We start from the raw sequence: 14,371 nt of genomic DNA on the forward strand, positions 1-14,371 counted from the left end.
GATAAACAAAACCAGATCAAAAACTGTAGTACTAGGCCTACTCTTTTACTTCAAATAGAAGTTTATGGGATAATCTATCCCTATAAACTCCGTAATATAATTGAAAATCTTATAGATATTACGCTTACATCAGTAAATTTTTCCGGATTTTTAAAACTACAACAAGGAACAATAAGATAGTTCTATCCTTCACAAGGCCTTGTACTGTACATTAGATTCTTATCGGGCAATTTATTTTCTATTTTTACAACTTTCGGAGCGGAAAATGTGCTTTTAATTTTACTTATTAGAAATTATTTATGGTTAAAATAGAGTAAAGAAATGTTCAGATACACGATACAATAGGGGAAGATGCGGTAAATTTCGTTGATGAAACTAAATATCTACATCATCGATTTTGTTTCAATCTAAAATGGATGATTTCTTTCGATGATTAATTACTTTCAATTCATAGACTTCAAATAAACTTTTGTTTATACGGTAGTGAATGGATCTTTCTTTGGATGTAAAGATGATTTAATCCATTATCGAGTCAATAGGAAAAATGGGATTTTTTATTATTTGACACCATAGAAAACTCGTCTCTTTTTAAAGGTAGTGACGATGGGGAACTCGATTATATTAGCTTACAAATTAATTGTAATTAAAGTATCACTTTAGGGTTAATTTTACTATGGAAAGAACTTATTCGGTCAGATGGTAATTAATCTTTTTGTTTCGGTCCCCCTTGTATTTTGATGATATCGATCGATTTTCTCAGATCGTTCTTCAGATTAGACGATCTGAGAAAGTGTCGACGGTCGTTCGGGGTTTTAATTTAGATAAAAAACAGATAAATGCCTTATACTGCCAAACTATTACTTCTAGCGAATAATGAGAACATAACGCAAAAAGATATTTCTCCGAGCGACAACAAGCGATAAAAGTAAGGTAACGAACTTGGAACATTGTCAAAACTCCTTGTCGAGTGTCGGTAAAAGGCTCCCGAATGTCGGGGCAGGAAAATTCGATTTTCCTTCAACTCTAGTTGCATTGTCAAGCTCCAGTATTTTGTGGTTTCCTTTCGCCTTGAGGGTATGGACGCAAACGGAAATGCGACAGTAAAGAGACACTACTTTTGTATATTGTCATTAACTGAATTGTGTTATTCAAAATAGATTATGCTATTTAATTTTACATCAAATGAATATTTAATGACCTTATATAACTCGCGCATCTCTCGTTTCTCCTCTTATAAATCGTTTATACTGTAAAAATCGCGTATAACGCGCACAAAATTGAAATTTTCCGAGCGACTAACTCGGTATTTTTAATTGAATACACAATATTAAACTTGGCAATATTAATTAACCATGTTAAAAATTCCTAATAGTTGAATGCATTTGGGACTCATTGGAATGTTACTGATAGAAGATTTACTAAGGAATTACTACAGACTCTCTACTTTTTCATACGCCCGCGGCCATGCTACGGAACTCGTGTAATAACAGTCATGCAAACTTATCACTTAGACGGATATTTTAACTTTTACTTAAAAGTTTAAAAAATTAAATACGACCGTAAGATCAAATTATTTTACACTCGAAAAGAAAAAAGAAGAAGAGGGGGAGAAAATCTGAGTTGTTTTCGCTTAATAGACTTACCGATGGCTGATGTCATTTCTATTACTAAAAATGTCGTTAAGAGGAAAACGAAATTATACAATATCGAGTTACTCTTGTCATTAGTGGTAACCGAGGTATCAGGCAGAGACGATGTGAACAGCGATGTGACAGAAGGAACGCAGACAAAAGACGACGAACTAACGCAGCGTGACAGTGACCGGAGTGACTGACAACGGGTGACATCGTGCTACTTGTCAAGGTCAGATCACACAAAAGTGTCCGGCTATCGGACACTTCAAGAAAAAAAAGGGAGGGGGGAATCTTGACGAAGATTACCTGCAATTGTTTGGGCTTATCAGCATCATTCTTCCACAGAATGTCTCTTCGTCTTACACTTATATACATTATGGGTCAACTTTTAATTTGAGTAGAAACTAATTGATAAATTACGCTTAAAAACTTATTACAAAAAATAGTAAACCTGTTTGTATTATAACGACGTATTATGCTAATAAATGTAATATATATCTTAAGGCATTTCAAACTAAAATGTAAATTTATCTAATTTTAATATCGTGTGCCTACATCGCTGCTTATTTTGGCAAATAGATAATTACTTATATCATAAAAAAAAAACAAGAACAAAGTATCCTAATTTTATCAGATAGTAAATCCGACTCATCAAGCCATTGTACCAAGAACTGACAATCTTCAATAATCTGACATCCAGACATACTCTGATATAAAAAGAGAGAAAACCCCTTGGGGCAATAGTGCTCCATGCAGCTCAGGTGTGAGTGGCATGGTGCGGGGGCCACTTCCGAAACCTTCTTGGAAACCAGCGAGCTAAACCGATTACTTGGAGGGGTGAAGAGGCCTTGATAGGTATGAAGAAAGACCGCACAATTCCCCCTTAAACTAATCTTTCTGGACAATAGTTCTCTATGACATTCGGCTAATCTGCCAATTATAAGACTCATAAGTGGTTATAAGTGACTGGAGACTAAAAGAGGTCGAGACAAAACGACAGAGTGAACCAAACTCTCCAGGAATTTCTTGCTCTACACGAACAATAACAATGCAAAAAGTAGATTTTAAATGCTAAATATTAACTTAGTCGTGATCTTACGCAGAGAAATCACAAGAACAAGACCAAATGTTTTACAGATCCGTCCCTAAGTAAGAAGTTTCTTCACACCTTCAAGAGGATGACGAATAAAGCGACTAGCATTACAAAAATTCTTGGAATATTTTGATAGAAACTCGAACCTGTGACCTCATATGCTTCGAAGAACGTATAATTCTAATACCAGAGAGAGCTGACACCGTATATGCCTGGTGTCTTATTGTATTAGATTGCATTTTTAAATAGAGAAGAATGTTGTCAAATTAATTTGATGAAAGTAAACAGCTATAGCTTTTTGATTAAAGTTTTACTGCTTCTAGCACATTCTCGATTCTTATTTTTTTTATTATATAGTTACTAAGTAGAGCGAAAAGAGGAAAAACGCATTAAACAACTAAAGCGTTTTGTTGGACATTTATCGATCACGTAAAATTTAAGGCAATTTGAAAAATGTAGATTCAACAGTTAAGTAGAGTGTAAGAACATTGAAGAAAAATCAATATTTCTTAATATATCTAAAGAAAACTGGAAGAAACCAATCGTTTAAAACTTATAAAATTGCAAAAGAAAAGCTTACAAGTGAACATTAAGTGAATAGCAATAGGGCATTTAAAATATGAAATATTTCCCATGCTTTATATATTTAAAAAAAGAAAAAATCGAATGACCGCCCGCCTGCTTACAACACATCATCTATTTTGTATAAATATGTTAAATGCATATCAACGATAAATGTATAAAGTTAAGCCTTATTTTCTTTAAAAGTCAGTAGGAAAAAATGTGAAAGAGACACTGATAAAAATCCTTTAAGTGGGGTATTACTAAGAGTAAATACCATGTTCTGCCCAGTGGAAGAAATCGCCAATACTCATCGATCTAAGAAGACGTCTGTGATGGTCTTAGAGCTCCTTACAGTAGATTCGATCCATAACTTGGGTCATGCTAACTTAATAGTACGCTTGACTTCACAGGCCTATCCACTACTTCATTCCTTAATAGTTCAGTTTTATCGGTTGCTAATTGCAGTTAAGAGCTGACGAATAAAGAAAAAAAAGCTTTAAAAAAGAAACTTGGAAACTTCAAGAGAAGAAATTTATTTTAGTCTGATCCATTCTTTGCAGGAAATAAACTGCTAATTTATTACAAAACGGCGATAGAAATCTGTGAATGAGAATGTAGAATGAACTGATAAATGAAACAGCAATTTGTTTCATGGTAATTCGAAAGATGCCTTGTTTTAACGCCAATTTATGGTATTTTAGATGGTATCTTCGATAATACCTAAGGGCTCTTATAATTTAAACCATTTTTATGGAGTCCTTTCCCTATTTATAACTTTCAATTTTAATTGATAATCTTCAATATGTCTTCGACTGATAATTCATTTCGAATTTTACACTTAGGCCTACGTTTTTATTATATATTTTATCAAATTAAAACAGTAATAATCTATATATTTATACTTCGTGAACGTTAAAATCTTAAGTTCTAATCTTCACTAAACTTTAGGCCAACGTAATGGACTAAGTCCGATAATTAAGTCATATTATTTAATTTACTTAATATCTTTATAATTTCGTCAGATACATACAATAATTAAAAACATTGCATGCAATTAAATATGTCAAGGGCATCTAAATTTCAAAAAATGAATGATAAAACTAAGGTTAAAGTTTACGTAAAAGATTATATTTTTAAAAAGACACCTTAAATTACACGAATTTTAGAAAACATTTCTAGAATTCTCGAGATAAAATATTTCTAGAATCAATAAATTTTAAAAAAAACAACAAAGAAAACTCAAGAATAAATATAAGAAATTCTCCTCGAAAACTTATTATCATAAAAATAATTTTAATATTTTATTTTCTTTAATAAAAAACAATTGCATTTATCTATATTTCTTGCCTTAACAGAAACGTTTCAGCATAGAGAATATAGGCAAAAATCGATAATCTGCGTGTTGAAAACGCACAGGAGACAATCACTAAATGCTTGTAAACATCGAACATTACGAACAGACACCAAGGCGCTGTGGAAATATATATACTGTTTACAAACTTCATAATTCACTTTCTACATTGTCGGGTATTATAACGTTTTGATTTATTATAGCTTGGCTCAAACTGTAGTTCATTAAGGTCAGTCGCTAGTCCTTAAAGGAAAAGCTTTCCTTTCCAAAAATCGCCATTTCTTATCAAGGATGTGCTGTAATGATTATTTTATTATTTTCACACTAAAAATTCCCAACAGTCCGGTATCCAGAGCTGTGAACAGTAAACACAGCAATTAACAAAACTTTAACAGCGGGAAAAACAACGAAATTGGCCTTTTACTGGTGCTAAAGAAAACCTCAAATGGTGGCAATAGCACGGAGTACGAATTTACACTCCCATAATCCCGGATCCTTTCTCTCACCGAAATTAAATTTAGCAGAGGAATTCACACGTAGATTATTATTAAACAGATTTGTTTTACATTTTAAAAACCATATGCTATATCGATATATGGAAAGAGAATATCTTGAAGAATGCAACTTTTCAGATGTTTGAGCCAACGGTAAACAACCTTTAGTCCGGCTTTCTACAATACAAATCTTATCAACGATCTACAACGAATCTCCCAACCTTTGACCGACGTCTTTTTGAACATAGGAACAAACCTGCACACTTCAGACCGAGTCCTATCCCCTGTCCATTGTAAGACCAGCTTACATTGTCTGTAGCACAGCAAGTTACCTGGTCGTGTAAAAGGACGCCACATCACAAAACTACAGACACACCTTCAGACATACGACAATCGTCCGCTTTTAATATTTTCCATATCCTCGACTCCGAAAATTTCCACACAATTTTCCTTTACGGTTTCAATTTTATCCACAAATATTCGATCTCACTTAAGTAAAAATCCCTCGTGTCTTAAATAACGATAAAAACTTATACGTAGGCCTACTATACATATATATATATAAATGATAATATAAATCGATAGGAGAAAGTCCAGATAGTTAGTTACTTTGACAATGAAGAAAATAAAAGTAATCGGAGCATTAAAGAAACTAAAAGTGATCATTCAACGAAGCGATCGCTAGCGATAAAAACGAATAACGCTCTTAAATCGCTTTCATCTTACGTGTTTAGACGATAAATATATATTTAGATTTATTATATATATATATATATATATATATATATAAAATCGCGTAATAAAGTACTACTTACATTGGATTAGTTGCATTCCAGTAAATATCGGCTAATCTGACGCAAGCGATCTCTTGTGTCAATTGATCAAGCAAAGTTAGCAATAATAAAACCAGAATCCATGGCATTGTCTCAGTCCTTATCTTTCGCACTCGCTCAAAGAGACTCTTCCTCTCTACAATAATTCATAACGAGCACTCTCTCTCCCTCAGCTTGTCTCGCTGACTTCTGGCTGACTAGCAAGAAACACATTCGTTCGGCCTCGATCTGGTCTGCTTCTACTCTTAACCAATAGCACTATGAGGAATATCGGCGTCACCGCATACTTATATAAATACGCTATCGATTTCACGGTGAAACTAAACCGTACGCTTTCATATATCTTATATATTTATATATATATATATCTTGTTAATTATATTTAAATACGAAAAAAAAGCTCTACTAGTAAAAAAAATATACTCCTGGGATCGTCTAAATTAAATTAGAAATAAATTAAAATTATTATATTAATAAATTGATGTAGATTTTTTTTTTCCTCTTCGTGGTTGAATATATTTTTATTGATTTTTTTTTTGGCATTTGAAGAGGATCTACACGTGATATATTTTATTTTATTTCTATTTTCTAGTTGTAGTAAATGATAAAAGTACCCACACAAAAAGTGAAAATTGTTAATTTTTTATATAAATCCTTATACTTTAATCAAAAATTTAACAGGCGAAAGCACTTTTAGCAAAATAAACGTTGAGCCGATACTTGTATTTATTTTATTTAGCTTAGTGCCGATACAAGTGCCAAATCTACCGCTTAGAATTTTTTTTTTCGTATATATATATATATATATAATCTTTACAAATTTATCGATTACTTTTCTGACGAAATAAAAAAAAGGAAACAAGCTGGCTTTGGATTGGTTGACCTCAGCCTTATGACATTAGATACCATTCAATATCGGAAAAATACCAATTGAACCAATAGTGCTTTGATAAAAGCGAGCAAGCATGGTAGCATTTATTCCCATTGGATCCATACGAATAGAAACCGTATAAGTATGAGGAGGAGCTTGAATCCAATAGTTTCAAGGTTGTGATTTGAAGCTCTTTTGTCGATTGGAAAACATCTATGATTGTAATTTTGACAACAAAATTGTCCGGTTTCCTATTCAGGCGCAAGAATAACTACAAATTCTATTTGAAATAGCACATATTAAAGAACAAGAGAAGTAAATTTTCTACTCGATATAAATAGAAATTCATTCATATCTATAAGCATCTAGTCGCAATATGAATTCTATTCTAAGTACACAATAGGAATCTGAAAGTTTTATAAAACAGAGTTTAAAATTTAAATAATAGAGAGAGATATATATAATAGATAAGATGTCTGCAGATATCATTCGTAGGATAGATAACAAAATTTTGCAGAGGGAAAAAAAAAATCTATTTTCTGAATAAATTCGAAGAGATTAGATCATAATTAATCTTAGGTGAAAACGAGAATTTTTTTAAAAAAAATTATAAAATGACGTAGAAGTTTTATAGATATAATGCAAATTTTTCATTGTATTTACTACGAAAGACCAATATTAAATTCTTCCGGTGAAAGTTATTACCTATACAGACACACCTGAAAAATATATGGAGATGTAGGCGTAGTGTTCATCAAACGATTGTGAATAGTGTAATTGCCGATACGAGCAACCACCGTATAAAAGAAGCACACTAAAAATGTTTAGGGAGCGGTTTCTTTGTTGTATTCAGGGTGTTGTTGCATTTACTTAAAGAAAGACTCATAATTTTTTCTTCTTCCTGAACTATTTCAAGATACATTAGCCGAAGTTCCAAGTTCACCATAAATTTCTCTAAATCAAAAACTAAAAGCTGTTAAAGTTGACTTAATTAAATGGTTGGGAATTCCATTTTTTTAATACGCTTAATCCTATTCGACTTTGAATAAAAATCAAAAATATAGATTTTTCATGCGATAACAGACTAGTGGAGAGTTATTAGTTAGCATCAACAAATTCCACTGATAAAGATATATGTCAAAAACTTCAATTTAAGACTTTAACTGCTCTCATTGCACGGTTGAGTTAGACGAGTAACTGCAGCATAACTGATATTTCGGTGTGCGACGTAACGGAAGGGTGAGTAACAGACAGACGTAAATAGCATTAGTTGACAACGTGGCTTGTGATTCTTATAAAGAAAACTTTGTTGAGAGCGTGGGTGAAGGAAACATAAATATATGCCAAATCCTCTTTTTCCGATTTAAAAATTCTTAGAATCGCTTAACATGTCAAAATTAAGATTACCTTATGCAGTTTACAAATAAAACTTTTGTTCTTTTTTTGAAAGAAAATTCTAAAATTATCCGTAAATTTAAAAATTCAAAATAACTCAAGTCACGAAAGAATTCACTTTTATAATTTTTCTCGAGATTTTAGCGGTGTCTTTTATAATCGTTTAAAACAGTTTTTCTCCGTAAAATTCTAGGCTGAGCCGAGTAAAGTTCCTTGTAAATATTTAAGGACATGGCTTAAGTGAAAGTTTAAAGTTGTATAAAACATTTTCCGAGTAGGCCTATATAAATTGTTGCAAAGTATTTGCAAAATATTCTACAAAAACACCTGTAAATGTTTTTTATGACTACGATTATTGTCAGGAACCAAGACCACACCCCCATGTGGGAATGGTCCCTTCTGACGCCTCACAATTTTCCCTTTTTTTTTTATACTTCTTTTGTAGTTATTTCTACTTTTTCACACGATTCCTTCCCTCTGTTATTGATTAACTAATTTTTACTTTTATCTATCTGAAAGAAAATGCTTTTTCTCTCCTTTTTCGCATTCAATACAAAGAAAAAGAAAGAATTTGTATAAGTACAGATAATAACATTATATTAAACAATCCTTCGATTTTTATTTAGATTTACACAGGAAAATTATTTACCAAAACTAATGTTATTTTCGTCTGTATAACTAAAGTTGACTTTACTTTTTATTAGAATTAAGAAGAATATTTATATGTTTTTAACACATTTGTTGTGAGTAATTTTTATGCTAATAATTTAACTAATTTAAGTTATACAAATATCTCTATTATTTATCCTTTAATTAAAATTACATAAGTCGTAAATGTTGTCAGTCCGAATATTAATTTTCTATGTTAATCAAGCTAAAGTTTTCTATAGCTTAATGTTATTATCGTGTAGAATTTATTATATTTTCTTACTTAAATTTTTCATTTTAACCAAAACAAACTCGTCAACTCTTTATTTAATTATAATAAAAATTTTAATTTAAATATTTATAAATTATAAAAGGATATTTCATCTACAAAATTTACAAAAGTTTGGCTATATAAAACCACAAATACTTTACGTAAATCTACTTTAAAGTAATATAATAATAATAATAATAAAGCATATACCAAAATCTGAGCCGAATATTGAGCATTTCTAAAAAGCATTTGGTGTCCGTGGCCTTTCCGAGTAAGGGTAATTGGTTGTGTTACTCGCATATAAGCTATATGTAACACACAACAACTTTCTGGATTTCGGGGTAGCTTCTATCGAAGGTCAGTTCCCCTGTTGACTGGACGGCCGAGTATATAAAATTATAGGTTTAACCCGCTAAGGGTAGTGTTCTTAAATTACCTTTTCACGACATTGCCAACACTTGGTCGACAATTGCTTTGCGCTATATGATATGAATCGAATAACCATTTATAAAGTTAAACCTACACAGACTATCATTCTCACTCAGAATTTGTATGAATAGCCTATAGGCCCACCGATATCGATGGACTGAGAACCATGCCTTAAATTCCTGCCTTTAGATACTATAGATAGATATCTAACGGAGTGGCAAATTTGCTATTCTGCTTAGATGTAGTTAGATAGTTGGGCATTTTCTCTAGGGATAACGGATGATTAAACTAATCTAGAATAATCATCGATTGGATAATTGTAAATCATTGTAAAATCTATTTACGATTGAAGTTAAGGTTAAAACTACTAACTTAGTGTATAATAAAAATGGGAATTTCGTACTGATTGAAAAAAACTATGAAAACTGTCTAAAAAGATTTACAAATTCATTTATCTACTCTAAGCGATCTCGCTGCGATTAATCGGCTTAACTTTTCATTCTTTAGCTTTTAATCGATTAATCTTCAATCATTGAAATCCTTGATTAATTATTGACCACAAAAAATTTGAAAGGGAATGTTTATGATTGATCAAACATAAATCACCTCGATAAAGTTGCAAATCGATTATTAATTATAAATATTTCAATTTATTCTACGAAATTACTAATTATCAACGGAATAGAAGAAAAGAACAAAGATTTTTAAAATGGATACCCCCTTTCTGCTCAGGAGGTGGTCGAATAAAATGATTGCAGTTCACGACAGTTATTGTGCATAAAGTGATTATTACTCTAGCACTCCTGGGGATGCATGGATGACCTTATATCATTAATACACCTGTAATATCAATCTTTAAAGAGGTTTCACGGCCCATTAACACCTACACATTAAGAGGATAAGAAATTTTCATTTCACATATATTACATCACAGATAGGTGACGTAGCAGATTTCAGCACAGATTATTTATTCTAGTGCAGACTCTGCAAAAAGCATCCCCAGTCATGAATCGTGTGAATCGTGACAGGTAGCACTGACAGGTGACGAGTGACAACTCCGCACGCCAGATATTGGACATCACGACACGCCGTGCGTGATGCGTGACTGTTCACGAAACAACTCCGCCTAGTCACGAAATCGTATCGGAAAGACTTTTCAATTGCAATGCCAAAGCATAAGTAATGCGTGAACGATGCCTTTCTGCACATTAAGGCTATTACTGGCATTTACAACTAATGGATGTATTTACATCTAATGGCAGCTTTAACTAAGCAAGAGAATTTACGGTGCCTAATAAACATAAAACAATTCATGAGGTTACGACGAAGCCAGCGCGTGCGCCGGATGACGAGACGCGCAGCGCCGTGAAGTTGAGGCATGAGACTAGCGCGAAGGACGCGTGATGGTCCATGAGCTACTGGCCTGTACTGCGCGAGCGCCTTGCGGTTTAGGTCGAGCACCAATTGCGTAAATAACGAGGCTCGAAGCCGTGCGCGGCGCAGATAGCTCCGTAAAGGTCGACGCAGGAGTATGGAACCAGGAGATGGTGTCGGAACGATGCGCGTGATACTGAGCAACGCATCGCAGATGTGCGGGCGCCTGCGATGGACGAAGGGGGCTGGCGGATAGGCGCGAGTGTCGCGGACGCGCATGATGACAATACAACGGAGCATGGGGCGAGGCACTCGTCGACGCGGAGACCTTGCCAGGTGGCTGGCGCTACGCGGACCAGTGTCGTTAGCTGAGGCATATTTAGCGAGGGTAGCGTCTCGATCAGAGACGCCTGAAGGCCGAGAGCGTGAGAGATGGGGTAAAGGCGTGCGCCTCGAGCAAGCGCCGCGCGGCTCTGACGCATGGTACGGCAGTAAGTCCGGCGTACGCATGGTGGCGTGCCCGCGGGCATGGGGGATCGGATGTCGGGCTGCGGTAGAACGTAACCGGCAGACGGACTGGTGGGAGGGGCAAGTTGTGAGGAGTGGGACGCGTACGTACATGCTGTCGATCTGCGCTGGCTGTAATTGCAGAGAGGCTGACTGTGTAGCGCACGGAGGGGAGGGCGTGGATGACAGAGAGCGTGTCGCCTGGGAAATAAGTGGTGGTAACATGATGAGAGAGGCTTCAGCTGGTGGGACGATGGAGGCTGAATGAAGGACAGCAAGTGCTGGAGAGCATGAGCCAGTGCACGATCCCGTCGGGTACTCGCGGAAGCATGAAGAAGAGGGTCAGTTATGGGTGAGCCTTTGTCTGGGGCAGTCAGCGCGCGGATGGAAGAAGGGGATAAGGTAGAGTGGGCGGTGAGTCCGGCATGAGCAAGCGGAGTGAGGAGGTGATGAGATTGAGGTTCGGGGAGTAGCGGTGACGGGGGGCGCATTGGCGACTGCTGTACTAGCCCCAAGGAGATTTACGGTGCCTAATAAACATAAAACAATTAAGAAATCTTTGTTTTTCTCCAATCCGAAACAACTATTGTAATTTAAATAAGGTTTAAAATTCAAAAATCCCGATCAATAAGTTTGTTTTTTTAAAGCATTTTTTTTAAAAATGTTTATTATTTGCATGTATAATGAAACCGAATGCATAAATATGTATACGCGCGTGTATATTATACTTTAAAACATTAAAAAGAAGAAAGAAATAAATGCGATAAAATATAGCAGGCCTATAAACGTGAAGAAATTGATAAAAAGTGTTATCGTATCATCATTAATTCAAGGTACTTCTTCAGACATCAAAACAAAATCCTAGCTAATGAATAAGGAGCCCAACAAGGCAATTAAAGTGCAACATATGTATCTCTAACTATAGTATTTAATTTGCGATGTCTCGAGCACTTCAATGTAGTTCGTGGTTCCTCCCATTTACCATTACCTGGTGGCTGTAATTAGGAAGGACGCTCCGCCCAACAAGGTGACACGACATCTGGAGAAATACCATGGAATACAAGCAGCTGCTTCTCACACTCTTCTCTTATCCATATTTAAACGTAGCTGAATATATGGCGTATAATAATATTAGCTTAGATTGTATGCGACTGTTTGTAAAACCTAATATAGAGACAGAACATAAAAATACTTTTTACGATATTGTTTAATGAGCCATATACAGATTACTGGTCTTAGCATATTATATTTACTAATGAGAATTTGCTGAATATGTGAGCTTTAAACATGTTAAAATATTTCTCTTAATTATGGTTCATTCCTCATCTTTCTGTTTATAACTTAAAAAAAGAAAAAAAGTATCAAGCGGTTCTTTCAAGGATAAAATGTATTAAAAAAAAGTTAAATAAATGATAAAATAAATCAGTAACAGAGATTAATTCCTTCCATTAAAGGATTTTTCTGTTATAAATACGAATGACTTTCCTGCAAGTGACAAGGAAGTGTGGGAGGGAAGTTACGCTCGACCAAATCGAGGGAAGAAAGCATTTCCGCTTCCGGAGAGCGAAGAGGGAGGGAGGGAAAAAGAAGCGAGAGAAGAGGGAACAGGCGCTGTTTCCGGACTTTTCTAAAAGTGGAAACCATTAATTTTGTCAGTTTGAATCTTTGAGAATGTAGAGTGTCACAGTAAACACGACCCTTGACAGCAGCGTGTCTATATGAGATGGCATCGTCTCGGTTTTGACAGAAGGTTGACCAGAGAAAGGACCAATGCGTAGGGTGAGAACCTTAACGACGTTCAACCGGGATCGTTAAAGATAAATCTGTCTACGAAATATATCTAGATTTGTCAGGAGTAAATTATAGAAAATTTAAGTTTATTCCTTTTCAAACTTTGTCTACCAGAAGAGTTCGCCACCCTTAAATTAAATTAAACGAGCTTTATAACCCAATAAAAGCGGGTGGAATTAATAACTTGTTGCAGTCGAGTTTCTGTTAAACTTAATAACTTCCAGAACTTCCATAATCTTGTTTCTACAATAGTGTGTCAGACACATCGCATCAATTCGGTTAACAACATCCGTCTCCAAATGGGGAAGAATATTCCTTTCCTCCTCTTCCAGTAATGATTTCGACTCGAGTTTGTGGTTACCATAGCAACGGGATCTATCGGGAGGAAAGATGGAAACGATTTCCCCTTGGTAACAATTGTAGGATTTCTTGCTCAGAATTGCTCCATTGATTGCTCAATACAGTGGATGCCTGACATACGCAACCAAAGAATCAATAGGAATTCTATAAAGGAAAAGTCAAATTCGAAATTAGTCAGATTATTTTCAAGGGAAAAAATGTCGCACAAGTAAAATCTTTCACATCTAGGTTCATACCGTTTTCTTCTCACATCTCCCCCCGTCATTGTTTAGGGTCATTTCACATCTCCAACCCATTTCAAGTCCAAACTATCCGACTGAATCACGTGACGGCAAGCTGTTGCTGTAGCCGGGCATCACGTGACTGTGAAAACGCGTTGCTATGGTAGCAATAGCATCAAACTACCAAACATCCATCACCAGAGGCATTTATGTCATGGTGAAGCCAGAGAATCATGCGAAGCGCCACACAAAACACTTATGTCTGATGCCACCATTGGGGTCGTTCGTGATCTCAATGATAGAATCGGGATCGTTTTGAGGATCATCCCGCTCTCGAAACATGTAACACAAGTAAAAATGTGTAAATACTATTTACTATTAATGTTTTAAACACAAGAAACTACAACTAAATGAAATTTTTCAACAATAATTAATCGTTAACGTAGTCTAAATTAACAATATAAGCTGAAATAGTGATATATACGAAATTATTAATTTTTCCTCCAAAGATTATTTCCAATTGTCTTTAACAATT

At 34.8% G+C, this 14,371-nt stretch overlaps 1 protein-coding gene across 3 annotated transcripts in view; it reads right to left on the reverse strand.

The window, feature by feature from the left end:
• Positions 1-14,371, reverse strand: part of LOC136968301 (ephrin-B1-like) — a 166,333-nt gene that overhangs the window by 41,121 nt on the left and 110,841 nt on the right. The window contains exon 1 of one of the 3 annotated variants that reach the window (XM_067262306.1): positions 5,952-6,302. The exons of the other annotated variants lie outside the window; for them this stretch is intronic. Coding sequence (XP_067118407.1) covers positions 5,952-6,058 — 107 coding nt within the window. The 5' untranslated portion in view covers positions 6,059-6,302. Of the gene's footprint in view, positions 1-5,951; positions 6,303-14,371 lie in introns of those variants that run through there. 3 annotated transcript variants of the gene reach the window in all.

Source organism: Centruroides vittatus, unplaced genomic scaffold (genome assembly GCF_030686945.1).
Source record: "Centruroides vittatus isolate TY-2023 unplaced genomic scaffold, ASM3068694v2 contig_1427, whole genome shotgun sequence".
NCBI lineage: Eukaryota > Metazoa > Arthropoda > Arachnida > Scorpiones > Buthidae > Centruroides > Centruroides vittatus.